The following is a 21,645-nucleotide window of genomic DNA, read 5'->3' as shown; positions in this document are numbered from 1 at the left end:
CTGGAGCGGCTGAGCTACCTCAGCCTTCGATAAAACCCACCTCATAAAGCTTTAATATTAATGCAGGACTTATGCATGCCAATCAACAACAAAGCTCTTTGTCAACGCGGTACGCCAGCACCGACACGAGATAGAAATGCTGTACAAGTTAGAGACTTGATGCGAGAACAGCAGTTTGGTGCAAATCAGCTGGAACGATTTGTGCAAACGCAAAAAGAGTTTTTAGATGCTGTTCAGAAAAAAAGCTTGTGACAAAATCATGAAACGGGTAACCAAAGGAGGTGGCGGAGTTATCTTCCTAGATGCTGCAGGAGGTACCGAGAAAACTTTCCTCATCAATTTAATATTGGCGACAGTTCGAATGCGAAATGGGATTGCAGTAGCAATAGCATCATCGGGGATTGCATCAACACTACTTGATGGCGGACGTACAGCGCATTCAGCACTTAAGCTTTCATTGAATTTGAACCAGACCGAAACACCTACATGCAACATCAGCAAAAGCTTTGGTATGGCCATAGTCCTTAAAACGTGCAAAATTATAATTTGGGACGAATGCACCATGGCACATAAGAAATCGCTCGAAGCACTTGACCGAACTCTTCAAGATTTTCGTGGAAACGACCAACCGAGAGGAGGCGCTCTTGAACTCCTTGTAGGTGATTTTCGTCAAAGATTACCCGTTATACCACGATCAACGCCTGCAGACGAGCTGAACGCGTGGTTAAAGGCATCGCGTTTGTGGAACTATGTCGAAAAAATTACGCTCACAATAAATATGCGAGAGAATTTGCTGCAAGATACGTCTGCCCAAATATTTTCAAAGTAACTTTTTGATATCAGTAACGGTGAAGTTCCTATTGATCGCACAACAAATGAGATATCATTTCCTTCCAACTTTTGTCAAATGCAGCAGAGCATTCAAGACGTCATCGACTGAGTATTTCCGAACTTAGCGATCAACTACCGAAATACGGAAAGGTTCTGCGAACGTGGAATTTTAGCTCCGAAGAACGATAATGTTAGTAAATTAAACGGACAAATGGACAAAGATCAAGCTGTTAATTACCGAACTGAATTTCTTAATTCTTTGGAGCCACCAGTGATACTTATTCGGAACTTGATCGCGCCAAAGCTGTGCAACGAAATCAGAGTGATAATAAAAAAATTACCACAGAATTTGATCGAGGAACAATCATCTGCGGTAAATTCGAAGGCGGAGATGTAGTGATTCCACGTAAACCGATGATTTCCAACGACTTGCCGTTCGAATTCAAGCGGCTTTAATTCCCTTTGTGTATTGCCCTTTGCAATAACTATAAATAAAGCACAAGGGCAATCATTAACTATCGCGGGTTTGGATTTGAAAAATTCGAGCTTTTCACATGGCCAATTATACGTCGGCCGTTCACGAGTTGGGACACCACAAAATTTATATATTTACACAACAAATGAAACAACTAAAAATATTGTTTATACCATAGTATTGAAGTAAATAAAAAGGTATTCAATGTCAAAACTCTAAATACTTGTGTTTTTCATTGGCGTAGCAACGCGCGCCGGGTATTGCTAGTTTTTTAATATTATTTGTTATTAAAATATAAATATGTCGGCCGCTGTGGTGTAGTGGCAAGCAGTGCGCGCTTTCATTCATCAGCACCTGGGTTCAACCCCTGGTCAAAGCAATATCGCAAAAAAAATTGAAAAAGGTTTTTTCTTAACAGCGGTCGTCCCTCGGCAGGCAATGGCAAACCTCCGAGTGTATTTCTGCCATGAAAAACAGCTTCTCATTAAAATACAATCGCCGTTCGGAGTCGGCGTAAAACTGTAGGTCCCTCCGCTTTGTGTGACAACATCAAGGCGCACGCCACAAGTCGGAGGAGAGGCTCGGCCAAACACTAACATATGTGTAAGCGCCAATCTATTATTATTATTATTATTAAAATATACAGTTTTTTAATAATTAAAAATATAAATACATATGCTATATACAATCATACTATACATCCTGTGCCAAAATTATAAGCGTACCACATATTGACAAGTTTTAACAATTTATTTATTTAAGTTATTTTTGTATAAAAAATATAGTTTATTTTTGGACAAAAACCGTATAAATCAAACACAATAAACACATGTTTTCTTTTTTTTTAATATAATCTACGATTTCAGCAGCTTCCTTCCTGCAAAGGTTTCTGGACATGCTTTTAAAAATATTTATAATTATTCACCTCTTTTATTAAAAAAAATATACACACGTTAACGGCTCAAGAATTGACTTAAAACTGTTCTTATAAACTTCACTTTTGCAAATGTCGCTGCAAGTTATTTTTAAGTCCCGTTAGACGAATGCTCAAAAACGCTCCCATAAATGAACATTAACGCTCATTGATCTAAAAGCCCTCAGAAAAAGGCGCATATTTTGAAGATTACAAAAAAACAATCCCAACAAGCTCAAAATTAAGACTGTGTTCGGATCCTTATTTCGGAATGCTCTCTGTTTGGCTAGCCGGGGCGCATAAAATAGTGTAAGTGCATACGTGTGAATATTCTTTAATGACTAATATCCACTAACACTATTTCTTGTGTTATTCAACCAATTATGTACTTTAAAACACGAATAATTGCAGTTCCCTGGTGCGCGCCATGTATTTTTTGCAATATGTGTAGATCCAAAATGTTCCCTTCTTCTTTTTTATTAATTGTAAACGTGTAATTTTAATGAAAAAATAATTATAAGTAACAGATAGCAAATTTTATTACAATTCATTTGCAAAGTCTGTTTTGATCTGTGAACGCTGTTTCTAGTTAGAAGTCGTTTTTTTTTTTAAGTACTTGTTAATAATAAGTATCCGTACTAAACAATTTTCGAATAAACACGAGTTTCTCATTTACAATTCCAAATAACGCTTTCGTATTTTAGTTTAACACTTTCCCATTTACAATTGAGTATTCTCAATTCCAAATGACATTTTCGCATTTAAAATTGACTATTCTCATTTCTAAATGACGCTTTCGCATTTTCAAATGACTAATCTCATTTCCAATTGACAAATTTCATTTCTAAATGACGCTTTCGCATTTTCATTGGACGCTTTCTTATTTAAAATTGACTATTCTTACTTCCAAATGACGCTTTCGCATTTATAATTGACTACTCTCATTTTAAAATGCCGCTTACGCATTTTCATTTGACGCTTTCTCCTTTCCAACTGGAAATGGTGTAGTAAGCATCGGAATGGTTCGTTTTTGGCGATAAAGATCTAGTACGGAACTGGAAATTTGACTCACTAGCTCGCGGTTTCAACGCAGGGAACTTTTGTGTCAAGAGAATACACGATTGCGCATTCCTGCCGACGATAACACTTTTCAAGTAAAAGTAAACAAAGCCGAATGGGAGGATAAAAGAAACTGCGAAATAGTAAATTTTCTTAATATTCAATTTTTCGATTGGAAAAATGGTTCAAAATTTAGTTTTTTTGTTCGAGTCCCTACGATTTGTACAAATAATCACCCATATAAGCAATTTATTTGTATATTGATACAGCATGTTCTTGGAGAGGTGAATTATAAATACCTTAAATAAGATCCCGATCCCGAGATTCATGAAGGGTTTAGTAAAATCGATGACGCTTTCACGAGCATAATTTATAGTCATCGAAGCGACTGCCAGGTCAGCCCGCTAGAAATTTGATAAGCAAACATATACGTATTTGCTGGGTTATTAACTCAACTGGTTAGATTAATATTGTTCTTAAAAGATGTGTTAAATTTTGTTTAGATTACTTATATTACAATGAGAACTTACCCGTTCCATAAGCTCTCGAACAATGCCGTTCCAAGTATTTGTATCTGGATTATAAACCCCATACATATTATCTGGGACCAATTCGATTTTGTATTGAAATCCAACTTGTTTAGCAATAGCCTTTAGTAAATCGATACAAAATCCTTCAAAACGAACATTGCCAGTTTTATTAACGCCATTTTTAACCATTACATAAGGTTTCTCTTCTCGCGTCATTACAACCAGAGTAGTATTGGCGGTATGAACATCATAGAAGGCAGTCGGATCAGTAATGTTAACTCCAACTTCTGGCTTCCAGAAACCAACTTTTTGAATCTTGTCACGCTTGAGTTTAAGTAAATCAATTTGAAATTTATTTCGACGGCCCTCAGCAAAGTTAACGCGTCCAGTCAAACCATTGATAGAAGCCTAAGAGATTAATAAAAAAAAACGGTTTGTTTTATTCTTAGGAAACTTCTAAAAATCGTATTAAATATGTGAAAGTACCCGGCTGGAAATTTTCTATCCAGTTGACTGGTCCCATTAAGTTTCTGAATAAATACCATCGATTCGATTTTTGACGGTAACTAATATGGACCTGATTGCTCTGGCGCTAGATATGTCAAATAAAAAACAACTTTACTGTTTATTTAACAATATTTGTAATTTTGGTCAGCAGTTGGCTGAGCCTATGAGTACCAAAACGAACACTAAATCTACTAACACAAAATAAGTATAACTTATACTACCCACAAGGTATCTGTTAATGGAACCGGCGAAGCTGCTGCACTAGCAGTTTTGGTTGCTTGCATTAGCACAGAGAACATAGGTACTTTCCCAGCAAAAAACATGATTTTCACAGAAATTAAGATGCAATCGAAATAGAAGATGGGAATCGCTTACCCTTTCGCTTCAAGAAAGCATTATGTTAACATGAGCATGTCATTGGCCGTAAGCCCTTACCCGCTGTATTACCTTCGAACGAAGGGAGAACGCATGGATAAACAAAATCCAGAGAAGCGAACAAAGAATGCCTTACAGAGAAACTATTGTAGAATGCCTAGATAAGTACATACTGATGTACATATATTAAATTTAAAACGGAAAATGAGACATTCTTTTTCATATCGGACACCAAATTTGGTGCCACACTTTCGATTGGGTTAAAATGTTTTTTATGGGTTCTAATATTGAAATAAGCTAACACGTGCTTTTTTTCTTTTTTTTCTTCGGATCTGTCAAAGCATGCATTTTTTCGTGATTCTGACTAATCATGTGCTTCTTGAAATCGTTATATCTCGGGTTCTGCTCATCGTAGAGACTTCGTCATTTTAAAGCTAAAGAAACGGGTTTAACATTTGTATATATGTATAAGATGGTCAAGATTGTCCCAAGTATAACTGAGCTATTTATGTTTAGAAAAAATGAGCGGTTTTCAAAAACAATTTTTAAAATATTTTTATTTATGACGAGATGGTTTATTTTGTGAGAATCAACAATTTTTTGTTTTCAAAAACTTATGTTGATATATATTTATTAAGGTGTCAAACATCGGGTTTTTGCAAAAAGTAAAATTTTATTGCGGATTCCGATAGAATACCTATCCAGATATAATATTTGTACGGCAAGATTTTTCTTTAAGGCGACAAGCTCCTAGAAATTGGCGTGGTAATTGCAGGACTAAAGTTAGCAAAACGCAGATTTTATTGCGGATTTCGACAGAATATCGCTTCGTTAACAACTTGTGTTCCACGCCTTTATTGAAGCGAATCGGAGACATGACATAATTTGTTTTACGAAATCCGTCCAACTGAAAAAAGCATGGCTCAAATACAGACTGTCTTAAAATATTAAAATTTTTATGAATCAGTTTTTATACAAACATACATATATACATATGTATTAAAGTACTTAGATTTTACTTAAAAATCGGTATGTACATTAGGCTGCCCATATAAAATGCTTTTTTGGAAATTTCAAGACTACTACTATTCGTTTCTATGAGTAATATTTTTATAGATGTTTTAAAGGTCAAGAGAAGAGGATATATAGGCCTTTAAAATGATATATAATAATCTATTGTCGGACTAGGCTTGTTGGGATTTTTTATTGGGTAAATTAAAAAAAGACCCATATTTCACTTAGTTTTTTTAATTTAGACCATCGATAATTTCTACAATTTCAGAATTTGGAATACTATCTAAAATAAAATCTATTTTCAAATAAACTGATACCTCATTTATTACAATCGCATTAACATTTTCGAAGTTAGGCGACTTTTCTTGAATACGGCCTTGAATTTATATGTGTGTATGTACCGGCCGCTGTGATGTAGTGGTAAGCAGTGCCTGGGTTCAAGCCCTGGTCAATGCAACATCGCAAAAAAAAATGTAGAAAAAAGGTTTTTTCTTAACAGCGGTCGCCCCTCGGCAGGCAATGGCAACCCTCCGAGTGTATTTCTGCCATGAAAAAAAGAGTTTCTCATAAAAATACAATCGCTGTAGGTCACTTCCCTCTGTGTGACAACATCAAGGCGCACGCCACAAATCGGAGGAGGAGCTCGGCCAAACACTAACATATGTGTAAGCGCCAATCTATTACTATTATGTACCGGAATTTCAGGTTTTTTGACCAATGTGGCTAAGGAATTCATCAATATTTATTAAAAGCATATACAATCGCTCTTAGCAAAAAAAAGTAGTGTTTCAGGAAATTTTAGGAAAATGGGGGTGGCACCGCCCAGTTATATCATATGTGTATCTCAAAAACTACTTGACTTATCTCAACCAAATTTCGTGAACGCATTGCACTTAGGCTTCTTAAGAGCCATATTGAAAATTTTTGAAATATGACTAAAACCGCGGGCTCCACCAACATAACGGTAATTTCAAAAAACTCAAAGCTTGCTGTATTTTAGGAGTAGTAGGTTTTTTCCGATTTCAAAAATGTTCAAGACAGTATTTAAGGAGGCTAAGCACAATGTTTGTACCAAATTTGGTCGAGTAGTTTTTGGGAAACACAAAAACCACCCCCATTTTCCTAAAATTTCTAGAAACCCCCGTTTTTTACTAAAGAGCGATTGTATGTATCAGTTTTGAATAAATATTAATGAACTCCTAAGCCACACTGCTCTAAAAATCTGAAATTCTGGTACATACACACATATAAATTCCAGGCCGTATTTAAGAAAAGTCGCCTAAATTCGACAATTTATATGCGGTTACAATATATAAGGTATCAGTTTATTTCAAAATATATTAGTTTTAGATATTACTCCATATTTTGGAAGTGTGGAAATTGTCGATGGTCAAATTTAAAAAAATTTAAAGAAATATGTTTTTTTTTTATTTACCCGATAAAAAATCCCATCAAGCCTAGTCCTATATATACGATAACAATTAGTACCGATTTTGGCGGGACAGTACCAATTTTGAGAAAATGTCGTTCGAATTGACAGAAACGCTCCTGCTCTGAAAATATTCAACGCGGGCCGCGATGCTGGTAACAGAGGAAGAGGAAGGCCTCCTCTGCGTTGGAAAGACCAGGTGTAGAAGGACTTGGCTTCACTCGGCATTTCCAATTGGCGTCAGTTATCACAGAAGAGAAATTACTGGCGTGCTGTTTTGAACTCGGCCAAAATCGCTTAGGCGGTTACAGCGCCAATAAAGAAGAAGACAAAGTCCCGCTGAATATTTTTTAAAAGACAGGACGTATAGTGCCCCGATTTTTCATATTTGTACCGATTTAGTCCCGATTTTCAGTGTTTTCTTTATTCATTTAACAAAACTCTCCCTAGACTCCAAAAACAATTTTTCGTGCAAACGTGGCAGAACTTTCGTTATCAGAAAGGGCATAGAATATAAGTGAGCCATAACATAGCCAGTATCCTTATTAATCCTAAACCGTCATCTTTCGTCAAAACGACTACGCACGATGTTATTTTCATTGTTACTAAGTTTTTATTGTTCTGTGAAATATTGATTTTAAGTTTAAAGAATATATGTTCCCTTTTTAATATCAATTTTTCATTGTTATTATTTCCTTATTAAAAAGAATAAAATCAATTATTCACATTATTTATGCTCACTATCCATTTAATTTGGATTTCAAATTAGTTGTCGTCAAAATGACGAAGGATGACGTTAATGTACAAAAAAACGATGACTGTCCAGGGTTAATAACTAGCAATTACCCGGCGTGCTTCGCTGCGCCTTAAATGTATTTTTGTGTTGTAACTCTCTCTCAAAACTCGTATGGCCTCATTTATAAAATATATTTAAAGACCTTTATGAGGTTAGATTTAAAAAACAAATTTCGATCTATGAAGAATTGTTTATTTTTTTCGAGTATGGGTGTTAGTTAATATCTATTCGAAGGTAATCAGAAAATATATAAAGTACCGACTATCTCTTGGAAATTTAATTTATACTCTTATAACTGGAGTCTACTATCGCACCCTTTCCTCAAACGTGTAGTAATTCAATAATCAAATACCGTATATTTACATAATTTGAAAAAAATTTGCCTACTATACAAATATGTACTGCAGTATCAACTAATATTTTCAAATTTTGTGAGAGTAACAAAACAAAAATACTTTTAAGGAGCAGCGAAGCATGCCGAGTATTTGCGAGTATTTAATAATTAAATTAAATTAAAATTTTCAAACAGGTGGCAACCTCCCAAAAAATATTTTTGCGTTTAAAAGCCATCTGGCTGTAAAAAAATTCTCATGCCCATACAATTTGTATGAAGCATACCGAAATAACGCGGCGTACACGCTTAGCGATTAGAAAATCCGATGTTGACAGGGCGTTAGGAAATGAAGTTGGCTGCAGAAAACGGCGAAACTGTAACTTTCGTAGTTCACACAAACAAACATATGCTTATTGGTGTTATTTCTTCATTTGACGTAGCGTTGCCGATTTTGTTTAGATATTGCATTTCGGAGTTAACGCTAGGCGTCAGAAAACGCTCAGCCCAACGCCTTTGTGTAGCTGTGGCAGTAGGCTTTCTTTAACCTTTTACTTTTTACAGCCAAACTTCAACATTTACTTTATCTTATCAATTTACTTTAACTGAAATTTACAAAAATGGCCTCCCTTATATTGTTTTCAATATTTTAAATTGGACCTCTAGCAGTGCAGCGGTGAAAAGTGTACCCTATTCGGAAATGCAGCAAACCAAAGCATCAGTGTCTTTTACTTCTAAACTATAATAAATATAAATATAAACAATTTGCGCAACTAAGTTCCAATTCGACACCTAACCGCGTTTGCGCATATTGCGCATTTCCATCAATTATAGTTTAGAAAGACACTGATGATGCTTGGTTTTTGTGCATTTCCGAATAGCCCCGTGCATTCAATTTCATCCATTAGTTTTTGGCTGATGTGCGTGCAAACATACCAACAGACAGACAGACAAAATTTCTAAAAACTATTGATTTGGTTTCTGTTGCTCTAATAAAGACCTCGCTGTTAATATTTCTTGAGTATCTATAATGTACAGACATCGGTCTTTTACAATTTTATTATATGCATAGAATTAAGCTTGAGAACTGCAAAATCGAAGCACATAGTTGCACTTATAGTTCATTCGGCAGGGGAAAAGCAGTCGATATTTAAGTGGGCCATTTCGAAACGAAGTGCTATTTTTTTGTCCCTCCCCCTTTTTAATTTTTTTTATGGTGGTAAAAACGAAAAATTAAAAACAGCATTATACGACCCAAATAATAAGCCACTAACAAAGCTGTTTTTCTATTATTGAAAGCCGTTTTGTTTTATTTTGCGAACGGTATTTTTTTTTATATATTTTACCTACTTCAAATAAATATATTACTCTCCCCTCAGGTTATTCGATAATAAACCTGAAAAAAGTTTAAGCAAAGAAACAATGAAAAAAGGCGTAACAGTTTGTAAATTACCACCTTAACTTTTATTGATATTTTCTATTTTCGCCTCAAAAATTGTATCAACATAAGTTCTGAGCACATTGAAAACGACGAGGTACGGGCCACAGCTTCCAATTTGTTATCTTCATTATTTAAACGCTTTGTCGATGACGACATGATTTTTTAGAACACGGCAGCGACATCATGAATTTGTATACGTTTGAAATAAAAGAAGAGGAAGAACCTTACCTGTCGCCGGAAAAATAGAAATAGATCTAATCTGGCCACAACCACAGCCGTCGCGTAGCCCGGTCGTCGCCAAAATAATTACCTACATAAGAGTACGTGTTAAAATAATTTGACAGCTGTGGTCTGTAGCTCGTCGTTTTCATTGTGTTCGGGCTAATAAGCGTGGCTTTCTATTATAATACAGTAATAAGCTAATTAAAATTCCGTACTTTAAGCGCGCTAAATGTTATGAATTTTTTCAGATTTCTATACCAGCCGGAAGTGAGCGAGATGTTCTTTACATATCATGAACCAACTTATAGTTGTTGTATTAGTAATTGTAATATAATACAACTGTGTTAATATTTTTGATGTAACATAATTCGGTAGTGCAATACTTAAGGCCTATTCAGAATACATACAATGGGAATTGAGTGTATAAATTAGGGCTTGTACGTATTGCTTATTACATGCTATCTTTTTTTTTTAATCATCCCATACAGCTTGGGAGGAATAACTGAACGACCACTTCGCGTCTGATAGTGCTGCTTTGAAGAAAAAGTCGGTTGGTCTTTATTATGACCTGTTGAAGGCTCAGTGTCCGACGCCATTATCAATTCACTATCATGTCTTATTTCACTACGATTCATAGGCATGCTGTTTGACAAAGTGGAAGGAACAATTGGTTCTGGCTCGTTATTTAGCCCAAGCTGTGGTGAAGATGGTTACAAATCATCGAATTTCCTGTCATTACATTCGTTTAGTTCTTCTAACGACATTTCAGTATTAGCTTTTACATTATTTTTACTTTTGGCTATCTTCGATTACGTCTAAAATATATATTTTTTTCCCGTTTTTCTTAAAAATTAAATCTCCTACCAGTAATTCCGGTAATAATTTTACATTGCGATCAAAGTAATGTTTTTGGTTTTCCTTTTTTCTTTTAATTCTTTCCTGTGCGTTTGATTCGTCAACTGAATTCCTGAAAAAAAGTTGGGAGCTATGTTTTTACTAAACTGCCGAAAAATAATTGTGTTGGAGCATGTCTGCGATGGTGCATGTCTGCGACTGCGGAGTTGTTATATTCCAGGAGATGATATTGAAATTTATCTTTTTCGTTCGCCTCGTAGCAGCGTTTCAACAGATTTTTTGCAATCGCTACTGCTTTTTCAGCCAATCCGTTGCTTTGGGGATATCTGGGACTTGAAAATTTAACTACAATATTCGCATCACTAAAGAAATTTTCTGTTTCTACCGAATTAAAAGGGTTGTTGCGCACCGTATCATTGTTGGATAACCCACCCTCGTAAATATTTGTTTCAGTGTATGAGTCACGCAACTGGCAGTTTATTTGCCAGCTTTTCTGCCAGCACAAAGTTAGGGTGAGCATCAATCAGGGAAATGTAATATCTACCCGCATATTCAAAAATATCATTCCCTACTGTTTGAAAAGTATACTTAGGTGCGTCGTCTTGACTCAATGGCTCTTTTGCATTATTACGTCTGAAAGTTTCACACACAGCATACCCAGTAATTAAGTCTTTTATCTGTTTACCCATATGCGGCCAAAAATACAAAGATCTGGCTTTTTCCAGTGTCTTTTCTATTCCAAGATGTGGCATGTTCAGCCACTTGCCAACTTGTGGTTGTAATGCCGTGGGAATTATTAGTCGATGGTTCTTGAACAACATGTTATTTTCAAAGTGTATTTCCGACTTGTATTTGTGAAATTGTTTGCTTAGTTCAGTCAACTCTTGATATTTGGGACATCCTTGTTGCGCAAATAGACACAACTTTTTGTACTCTTCATCTTCATCTATATGCTTGCAGCATATATCGTAATTGTATTTTGACATACAAACTTTTTTCGTCAGGGTGTGAATAACTCCCTTTAGTTCGTCAATTTCAGCAGTCTCGAGTAGTGCTGCCATAGAGAGACAGTCAGCAACCAACATTTGCTTACCCGGAGTATAAATTACCTCCATTTTTGGGTACTTAAGCAAGAACATGAACATGACCTGTAACATGGGCGCCACTTTTTGATTTCTTTCTTCAAAAGTGTTTTTAGCGGTTTGTGATTACTTTGTACTAAAAGTTCACCACCTTAAAGATAATAATGGAACTTAGTAGAGGAGAATACTATAGCCAGTAACTCCTTCTCTATTTGTGCCCACTTCTGCTCTGCTTTACTCAGCGTGCGAGAAGAATAAGCCACAGGGTGACCTTCTTGAAGTAACACACAACCTAGACCATCTTTTGAAGCGTCCGTTTAAATAACAATAGGCTTTTCCTTGTCTAGCTAACACAGGTTCAGATGTAATAATACTGATGAGTTTCTGAAACTCATGTTCATGAGCATCAGTCCACTGAAACCGGATATCATTATGTGTTAATTCATGTAACTTAGTCGATTGTTTTGATAAGTTGGGGATATATGCTGCTAAAAACTTAAGCATACCTATACCATGACATCGCTTTTATTTTCTGGTTTTTTAAGTCCGCGAATTGCCCCGCAATATTTACTATGCGGTTTGATGGTACCTTTTGAAACTATACGGCCAATGAATTTCATTTCCGTTTGACGATATTGAATTTTATGCCTTTTTCAACTGCTCGTGGAATAACTTTTGCGAGCGTCTCGTCGTGCCATTCTAAGTCCTCTGCAACAATGGCCATATCATCAAAATAAATTATGACCCCTGGGATATCGCCGAAATATTTGACCATTTCGCTTTGAAACATTTCGGGTGCGCAATTTAACCCAAAGGCCACGCGATTGAATTTATAACAGCCAAACGGTGTCATAAGTGTCGTTAAGTTCGAACTTGGCTCGCCCAATTCCATGTGTCAAAACCCACTGCTAAGATCGAGTACAGTTAATATGAACTTGTTAGCTAATTGACTGGTGACGTAGTCGAAGGTCGGAATCAGAAAGTGTTCACGTTTTATGCACTTATTTAATGGTTTTGGATCCAGGCAAACTCGAATATCGTTTTTCTTTTGTAAAAGCTGTACATTATGCACCCAGTCCGAAGGATAATTGACGGGCGATATAACATTATTACCTACCATCTCTTCAATCTCACATCCGAAGCGCTCTAACAAACTCAATGGAATTCTCTTTTTATAGTGCACACATGGAGTAGCCCCATCTTTCAATGCTATTGAAACAGTCCACGGAAACTTACTTAAACCACTAAAGGCAGTAATGTTTTGCGTGATGAAGTCATCCCTGTCTATTCGTAAAAGTGTCATTCTAGCATTTATTGTATTAATATCGAAAGTTTACACTAGTGCCTAACCCTAGAAATGGAACATCTGTGTGATTCACAACAACAAAGTCTGCCTTTTGTTCTGTATTCAAATCAGAATCAATGCAATTCAGTATTACTGTACCAATAATATTAATTTTATTGCCACTGTAATCATATATTGGATAGTCGTCAAATTTATTGTTAACTTTAATTTTATGTTTAGAAAGGTAATTGATAGGAATGCAGTTCACATCGGATCCGGAGTCTATTTTAAATCTAATCGGGATATTCTGTATATAGTATTTCTTGGTCCACTTTCTTTTTACTAGTCCATTATTATTCGTATTTATTCTATAAATATGAGTATAATATAATGATCCACTTATTGATTCTATTTTACAGTTAGGTTTACCTTCTTCGATCCAGTTATAATAATCTCCCACTGAGTGCACCTGTCCATGTTGTTTGTTGTACGATCCGGGGTTTGTATTCTGTCTGCTGCTTGATGTTTTCTTATCCGGGAACTGTGATGGTTGAGGGCTTTTTTTTTACCACAAACAACAAAATGGCCCTTTTTGTCACAGCCTCTGCATACTACGTCTTTGGCTTTGCACACATTTAGATGTCCGAGCGAAAATTGTTGCCCACAGTTATAGCAAAAACGAGTGGTTGCATTGACGGATCTCGGAGTTCCTTGGTCGAAAAGGATTTTGTTGGCATTTGCCGCTTCGTACACATTACATTTTTAATTTTTTGTGACAGCGGCTCATCCTTTCCGTGAAGCAATTTAAGCTGCAGTGATTTGTCGTATATACCCAGAATGATTCGGTCCCGTAACATACGGTCATTATAGGATTGACCACAGCTACAGTTGAATTCGCAATAGCGAATTTGGGAACGCAACACCGTTTCGAACTCAGAAAACGGTTGTTTTTCCTTTTGGGTAATCGTGTTGTAGTTGAACGATTCCATAGTCACGTTTTTTAGGCGTCAAAGGCGTTGAGCACATGTGCTAGTGAACGTGCACTCTCAGCACCGTCAGTATCCGCGGATCTGCCCATACCAAGCACCTGCTCTGTTGACACATCATTTGGGAAGAGGGTGCTGTAAATTTCAACTGCCTTCGATCCCACCAGCCATAGGAATGTCGCAATTTTGGCATCCTCGCCTTCTCTAAGTTTTCCCATTGCATGCATGTACATTAGGGTGGTCCAAAAATGCATGTGAAAAATGTAAGTCGGAATTTTTATGCTCTCACCCCCTAGGATTGTTCTATACCGAAAAAATATACCTTTTTTTTCTTTTGAAATCAAAAAATATTTAGAAGTCGCACAAAGCGCCCACAGTTTTCCATGTATTTCATATGGGGAAACCACAACGTTTCGTAGAAATGGTATATAATAGCAACAAACCAATAATTTTCTACTACAGAACTCTGCTTATCTGCAGGAGATTCCCGATAATAATACCCAATTGTTTATTTAACCATTTTTTCATTGCAACTATAATTTATAGGTGCGCCAAAAACCCAAAAAAACCCGAAAAATGCAATGGAGCGACCAATAGAAAATCGTTAGTATTAAAAAATGGTTAAATAAACAATTGGGTATTACTATTGAAAGTATCCGGAAGAAAACGAGAGTTTTCCGGTCAACGAATATTGACTTTCAAAAATTCTATACCATTTCTATGAAACATTTTTTTCCCCATATAAAAATACACAGAAAACTTTGAGCGCTTTGAGCGACCTCTAAATATGTTTTGATTTCAAAATAAAAAAATAGGGATATATTTTTTCGATATAGAACAATCCTAGGCGGTGGGAGCTTTACAATTCTGACTTTACTGTTTTTGGACCACCCTAATATGCATTCAAAATTTGTTCTTCCATGTTGGCCAGTCTTTTGCCAGATTAATGCAATCCAGCACGGGAGGCAGCCTATTCACAGCCATCGTGATAATCAAAGATCCAACTTCTGACACCAAGTAATAAGCTAATTAAAATTCCGTAGTTTAGGCGCACTAAATTTTATTAATCTTTTCAGGTCTCTATGCTAGCAGGAAGTGAGCGAGATGCTCCGTACATTTCATGAACCAACTTATAGTTGAAGTGTTAGTAATTTTTGTAATATAATAAAACTGTGTTAATATCTTTGATGTAACATAATTCGTTCGTGCAATACTTCAGACCTATTCAGACTACATACAATGAGTAATGAGTGTATAACTTAGCGCTTGTACGCATTGCTTATTACAAATACTATCCCTCCGAAATTTCCTGAATGTCACTTTTTCATTTCCTTGTTTATATGTTTTCGTTAAATAAGACTCTTAGAAAAAAAGTGAAATATTTCCAGAATGCCTGGCTTCCTAGAAAACCCATGACATGAAACCATGAAAAATGTCATGAAGAAGGTGGAAAAAACTTCAACATTATCTTATGTAATAAATGAGATTCAAAGTGATATGCAAATGCTTAAAAAGCATTCATTTAATGTTCAAAATCAGTACAATGCTTATTGGTTAGTATAGTTTTTTCTAACAGTCTCTAAACTTGTTTAATTCTTTAACTTTCTTTTTAAACAGTAACATTCTGGAAAATATTTTACAAAAATTCAAAAATAAGAAAAAAAAATTATCTTTGCAGAGCCTTAAACCAGTTTCGTATTCTGCATAAATTTTCATGTCGACAAACGGTTTCAGAGGATAAATTTACCAATCTCAAAAAAATATATAAGTAATACTTGCCATGTACCTTTAGTTTGGAAATTACTCAAGTACTTACACAAATACCTATGTATGTATGTTCATATTTACCAACATACATCCCTGTAGTTCTGCTGCAGTTTTGCTGGTGGCTGATGCTGCTGATTCCATGCATCACCGATTGTTAGGCAATTCGCTAGCGACAGGTTATGCGACGCTCGTATTGAAAATATCATATACTAGCGATTTTATGCATTACCGGTCGTTAGGCAATACGCTAGCGATTAGTAATCGTCACTTGTGCACCAGGTAATCGCTAGCGAAAGGACAAACCACGCGCACCCTCTCGGTACGCTTCAATGACATTTTCATGTTAATTTCGTTAGGCAAAGGAATTGGTGTCGCAAATTTTGTCGCTAGTAGCCGTCTGGGTACCACTAACGATTTCGCTGACCCGCCAGTAGTGAGTACTGGTCACCCGATATTAGCGATACCAATTACTTTGCCTAACGAATTTAACATGACAATGTCATTGAAACGTACCGAGCGGTGCGCGTGGTTTGTCCTTTCGCTAGCGATTACCTGGCGCTCAAGTGACGATTACTAATCGCTAGCGCATTGCCTAACGACCAGTAATGGACAAAATCGCTAGCATGTGATATTTTCAATACGAGCGTCGCATAACCTGTCGCTAGCGAATTGCCTAACAATCGGTGCTGCATGGAATTACCAGCACCAGCCACCAACAAAACTCCAGCAGAACTACGGGGATATGTTTAATTTTTGTTTTAACCACATACATGAGTGTGAAGCGATCCCTGCAGTAAAATTTAGAGACAGCCTGACTAAGCGCTAGTTCCGAACTACATATATCAGAACTATCTCCGATCTAGTGCAAAACGGATGCAGAGCAGGACAGTTGAAATTTGCGGTGTAAATGTGCAAATGCTCACTACTCGTACAATACTAAAGTAGCTCAGCGAGAAAACCTCCGACTCAAGCATCGTTTGTCGCGAGTTCAAATCGCGGTAGAGGTAGTTGTGAGTTTTCAAATTTAACTAATTTAAATTGTTGCATGCAGCTTCCAATATATTTATTTTTTTAAATAAAATATGTAACAAAAAGGAAATTTGTAAAAGAACAGAAAAAACGAAAACAATATCCAGAAATCGAATCTCAAAACCGTTTTTTTATAAACAAAAAAACGGTCCAAAATGGAACCGGTTAAAAACTAGTTGCAAAGTAATGCACTGGGCGACAATTGGCACCGCTAATTACATCGCCGTGTAAAACTGGACAGTTGAAAGCATTGCTTGGGTATTGAGCTAGAACTAGTACTGTCGGCAAAAGGTCTAGTTCTTCGCTAATTCTGAGCTAGTCAGATTTTCTGCAGGGGATGCTGTCTTTCGTTTATAAATGTGTACATATGTGCATACATCAGAGGTGGGCACTTACACTATCACACACATGCGCTTGTGTGCGAAGCAGCGACCCTGTAGGGAAACCCCGAACTGGTGAACCAAATTTGTAGTTTCGTACTAGATCTTTATCGCCAAAAACGAACCAGTCCGATAGTAACCCTGCAGTCAAATGTACTAGTTGTAAACTACCTCACAACTAGTATGAACCGCATGCCCAACTAGTCAGCCAACTATCTTTTTTCCATACAAGCAACTGGTATTTTTAACATGGGGATGTCCTACGAGATGGAAATTGTCAGATTTCGATCAGAAATATACCAGTCTCATAAAAGTTCAAAAAAGACAGAAACATACTAGTCGAATTACGGACCAAATAGTCCAATTATGGACAAAGTATACCAGTGTCACACCAGTTCAAAATAGACAGGAGCATACTAGTCCAATTATGGACCAAATAAACCAGTCTCATACTAGTTCAAAATAGACAGAATCATACTAGTTCAATTATGGACCAAATATACCAGTTTCATACTAGTTCAAAATAGACAGAATCATATTAGTCCAATTATGGACCAAATATACCAATCTCATAGCAGTTCAAAATACTCAAACAAATTCTAGGCCAATTATAGACCAAAACCAATAGCTTGGGAGTTAAAAAATAAAATACATTCATGAATATACAATAAAAAAAACTTTTGATTAAGTATAATTTAATATATAACACATTTTTATTTAGCAACCATAGATTTGCCAATAATTAGTGTTGAATTTTTTAAGTATTATTAATTGAAAAGAAAAATAAATATGTACATAAATATTTCAAACTTTCGAAGATAAATTAAAATGCATTTTTCATTAAATATTATTAAATTAAAAGCATTCAGGTACAATAAATACTATATCTTTTATCTTTTCTAATAGCATTAAATATGGAAAAGAAAGCATCTTGGTTGAAAATAAAATAAATACTATAGTTAATTTTTGAATAAACTTAAATAAAAATAAAAGTTTTGATTAAATCAAACTAAATTCATTTACTTTGCACATTTCAGTCCTTTTTAAAATTTTATAAAAGTAATAATTAATGCTAAAAATTCAAGATTTGGATAAGAACAACTTAACTAAATAAAAACTTAAATATAAATAAAAGTTTTCATTAAACCAAAATAAATTCATTAGCTTTGTACATTTCAGTCCTTTTTTTAAATTGTATAATAGTTTTTAAAATTGTATAAAAGTGATAAAAATTTGATAAAAAATAAAATAAAGAAATAATTCCTGCAGTTGTTAAATATTCTTAATTGTTATCTGTAGTTTGGCTTGTTGATTGCGCAGCTTTGTCTGAACTTCGTTTTTGGAACTCTCGCTTCTTGTGCAGCTGCATTGCCTTCCTGAGTTGGACATCAGGCTCATCACAACTCGTTATGCTATTTATCGATTCTACGAAGAAAAAATAATAAATTAAAAAATTAATATCTTAATGCAATTTGTTAAAAATAAAAAATAATAGTAATAATTAATAATAAATTAAAAAATAATATAATGCTATTTACCCAACAAGGCTGAGTAAAAAGTTTTAAACTCCTTCAGACCTTTCTTGCCGTGCGTCCCGTCGATATTATATGCAATTATTATTTCGGTTGTCAACACATAGGTTAAGTTTTTCATCATCGAATGGTTAAATAATGTCCTCATAGTGGTAATATGCCAAATATATTAATTATTATAACGTCTAGCATTATATTTACAAAGTTATTACTTACAAACAAATGAGTGTTTTCGGGAACAATTTTTGATTCAATTGGCCCTCAGTGTTTTTTATTGGAAAATATTGCTTTACCGAAATAAGTACGTTGTCTTGCCGTACTAACTTTTCTAATAGAATCTTTTGATGAGCAAGTGCAGACATCACAGCATCATTTTGAGTAGATACGGTTGCTATAAAGACATAAATTAACAATTAAAATATATATATTTATTTATTTTATAAAATATGAAAAAATTCTTACAATTACATTTTTTTTTTAAATTGTCCACGGTTTCTGAAAAAAAACAATAATTAATGGTTTGATAAACATATTTTGTATCTAAGTAAATTAATTTACCTTGCACAGTTTTCAGTCCCTCCACTAAATATGTACAACGCTCGCATGCTGGAACTGGTTTCTTATCTACATAGAATAGAACATTTGCAATTTTTGTAGTTTATGTCTATGGTATATATTATTATTAATATAAAACTTACACGGTGTTGCTATGTTTTCCGAATCTGCTAAAACTATTCTCTTGATTTTCTAAAAAGTGTGATTTATTTAAAAATTTACTGATTTATTTATTTACAGATTTTGTTATTTACAGATTAATTAATAGCACCCATGCAAAAGTGGCAGAAGTAGCATACTGTCATATAACGAAGACCATTAACTTACATTTATTTTTTCTATAGGATAATAAACTTCCGTACTATCTAATGAGCAATCAGCTGTACATATACCCAATGTAAACGAATCGACCGGTTCACAAAAAGGCTTCTTAAATTTGTAAATTTTTTCCCTATAACAAATTTTTTGTCTTCAGAAAATCTTTGAATTTCTATTGGTTCATAAGGAATAATAAGGCAATAGCTGTCAGGTTGTTTTGAACCAATATACAATCCTTGAAATAAAAACATAAACCTTTGATTTTTAATTCTTTAAACCCATTGGGTTTATCTTTTCTGAGCAAGCGTTCTTCTGCTATTTGATTTACTAGTTGGAGTATGTGAGTCGGTTTTTTAACATATTTTTTCAGAGTCTGTAGATAATTTTCGAAATCGTACGCCGAAAAGCTTGAAAATGAACCTATTGATTTTATGCTTTCTGTTATGTAAAGTAAATTGTGTACGTTGTATGTCAAACTGGAATTTCCGAAAATTGTGGAAAAGTTTTGAACAAACAACGATAGCAAATTTTCAGCAGTACCTAAAATTTTCATATATATTATTTTGGACAAAATAGCATCCTACATTAGCAAAGCAAGAGCAAAAATTCATAATAAAGATCATCATGAACATTGTCTTTCAAAACAAGAACTCCTGTATAAAGAAGAAATTGACGAAACTCTGTTGCTTTCCAGTTTGAAATTTCGTTGAATGTTCTGGGCTTTCTTACAAATTCCTTTGGTATATACGGTTTTAATGATTCTAAAAGTTCTGACATTTTTAATTTTTTTATCTTTTCAACTTTCAAATTTACTTTATCTTGTAATATTCTTAATAAGTATTTACGCATTATCCCCAAATCTAGTAAATGCATACCATCTAATGCTACTTGACTTATCATTTTCAAATCTATGTTTTCAAATGGTGTCTTAGAATTTTTAAATTTATGTAAGTGATGTGTCATATATTTTCTATTTAAGAAATCACTGTCAGTAATAAGATCACCTGACACAGAACTGTATACTAGCACATTGTTTTGTTTCTTTCCGATTTGCGTACATTTGCTGCAGCCGTGCGAAGATCCATGGCTAGGTGCACCGCATATAAAAGCTCTAGCAGGCGCATCGCATACTAATGCTCTAATATTAACTTTTATTGTTTTTCCACCCAAGTCAAGACCATTGTTTAATAAAAGTTTCATTTCTTCGACAAAAGCATTCAAATAATCAAAAATATCATCTGGTTTCTTTTTGCCTAGATAAATACCCACAGGAAAAACACAAACATTTTTAAATTCTACTAATCTAACTAAAATTGGCCACAATTGAGCACGCGAACTTTTATATAATGGCAAACCATCATTGTTTATGTCGATAGAAATTTCGTCAACTTCTCCCAATATATAATCTATTTTTTCTAATTGTTTTTTTTAAGCCAATATGGCAATATAACCCGGGTGTAACAGTTTTAATAATTGCCTTTTCTCTTTTTTTCCTATAAAGGGTCTCTGCGCTTCGCGGTACATCCAAATTTTCGTCCCGTAAAATAGCCAGAAGCTTCTCGAAAGATTTACGTGGCGGTTGGTATTCAACGTACCAATCTAAAATTTTTTCCTTAAAAGAACGCGGCTTTTCACATTCTGAAGATAAATTCGGCGATTCTAAATTTATATCCAAGTCGGAACTGTATTGCTCAGGATGATCATAATCAGAATCTACCCGTGCGCTTGAAACTGCGCCATTTTCCGTTGAAGAGCTTGAGGAAGGCCCTGCTTCACTATTTGCGTTAGGAACTGATCCTAATAAATTGTGACTATACAATTCCCTTTGTTTTTTAACAAGTCTCCTTAGACGCCTTTTGCTACTCATATTTACCAAGCTTTAAATAAGAAATATTTAATTATATTTACCACACTTTAAATCACAAATTCTTCA

At 34.9% G+C, this 21,645-nt stretch overlaps 1 protein-coding gene across 4 annotated transcripts in view; it reads right to left on the bottom strand.

Annotated features, from left to right (window-relative positions):
• LOC108381406 (glutamate receptor ionotropic, kainate 2) overlaps window positions 1-21,645 on the bottom strand; it is a 446,498-nt gene that overhangs the window by 295,972 nt on the left and 128,881 nt on the right. For all 4 annotated transcript variants that reach the window (XM_017637827.1, XM_017637841.1, XM_017637850.1 and 1 more), the window contains 2 exons: window positions 3,809-4,216; window positions 3,578-3,682 (listed from right to left, as the gene is read on the bottom strand). In XM_017637827.1, the coding sequence (XP_017493316.1) occupies window positions 3,578-3,682; window positions 3,809-4,216 (513 nt within the window). The remainder of the gene's footprint in view (window positions 1-3,577; window positions 3,683-3,808; window positions 4,217-21,645) is intronic.

The sequence above is a fragment of the Rhagoletis zephyria genome, unplaced genomic scaffold, assembly GCF_001687245.7.
Source record: "Rhagoletis zephyria isolate East Lansing unplaced genomic scaffold, Rhagoletis_zephyria_1.1 Rzeph_scaffold_00136, whole genome shotgun sequence".
NCBI classification, from domain to species: domain Eukaryota; kingdom Metazoa; phylum Arthropoda; class Insecta; order Diptera; family Tephritidae; genus Rhagoletis; species Rhagoletis zephyria.
Note: the sequence above shows the minus strand (reverse complement) of the source record. Positions and strands in the feature narration are given on the sequence as shown.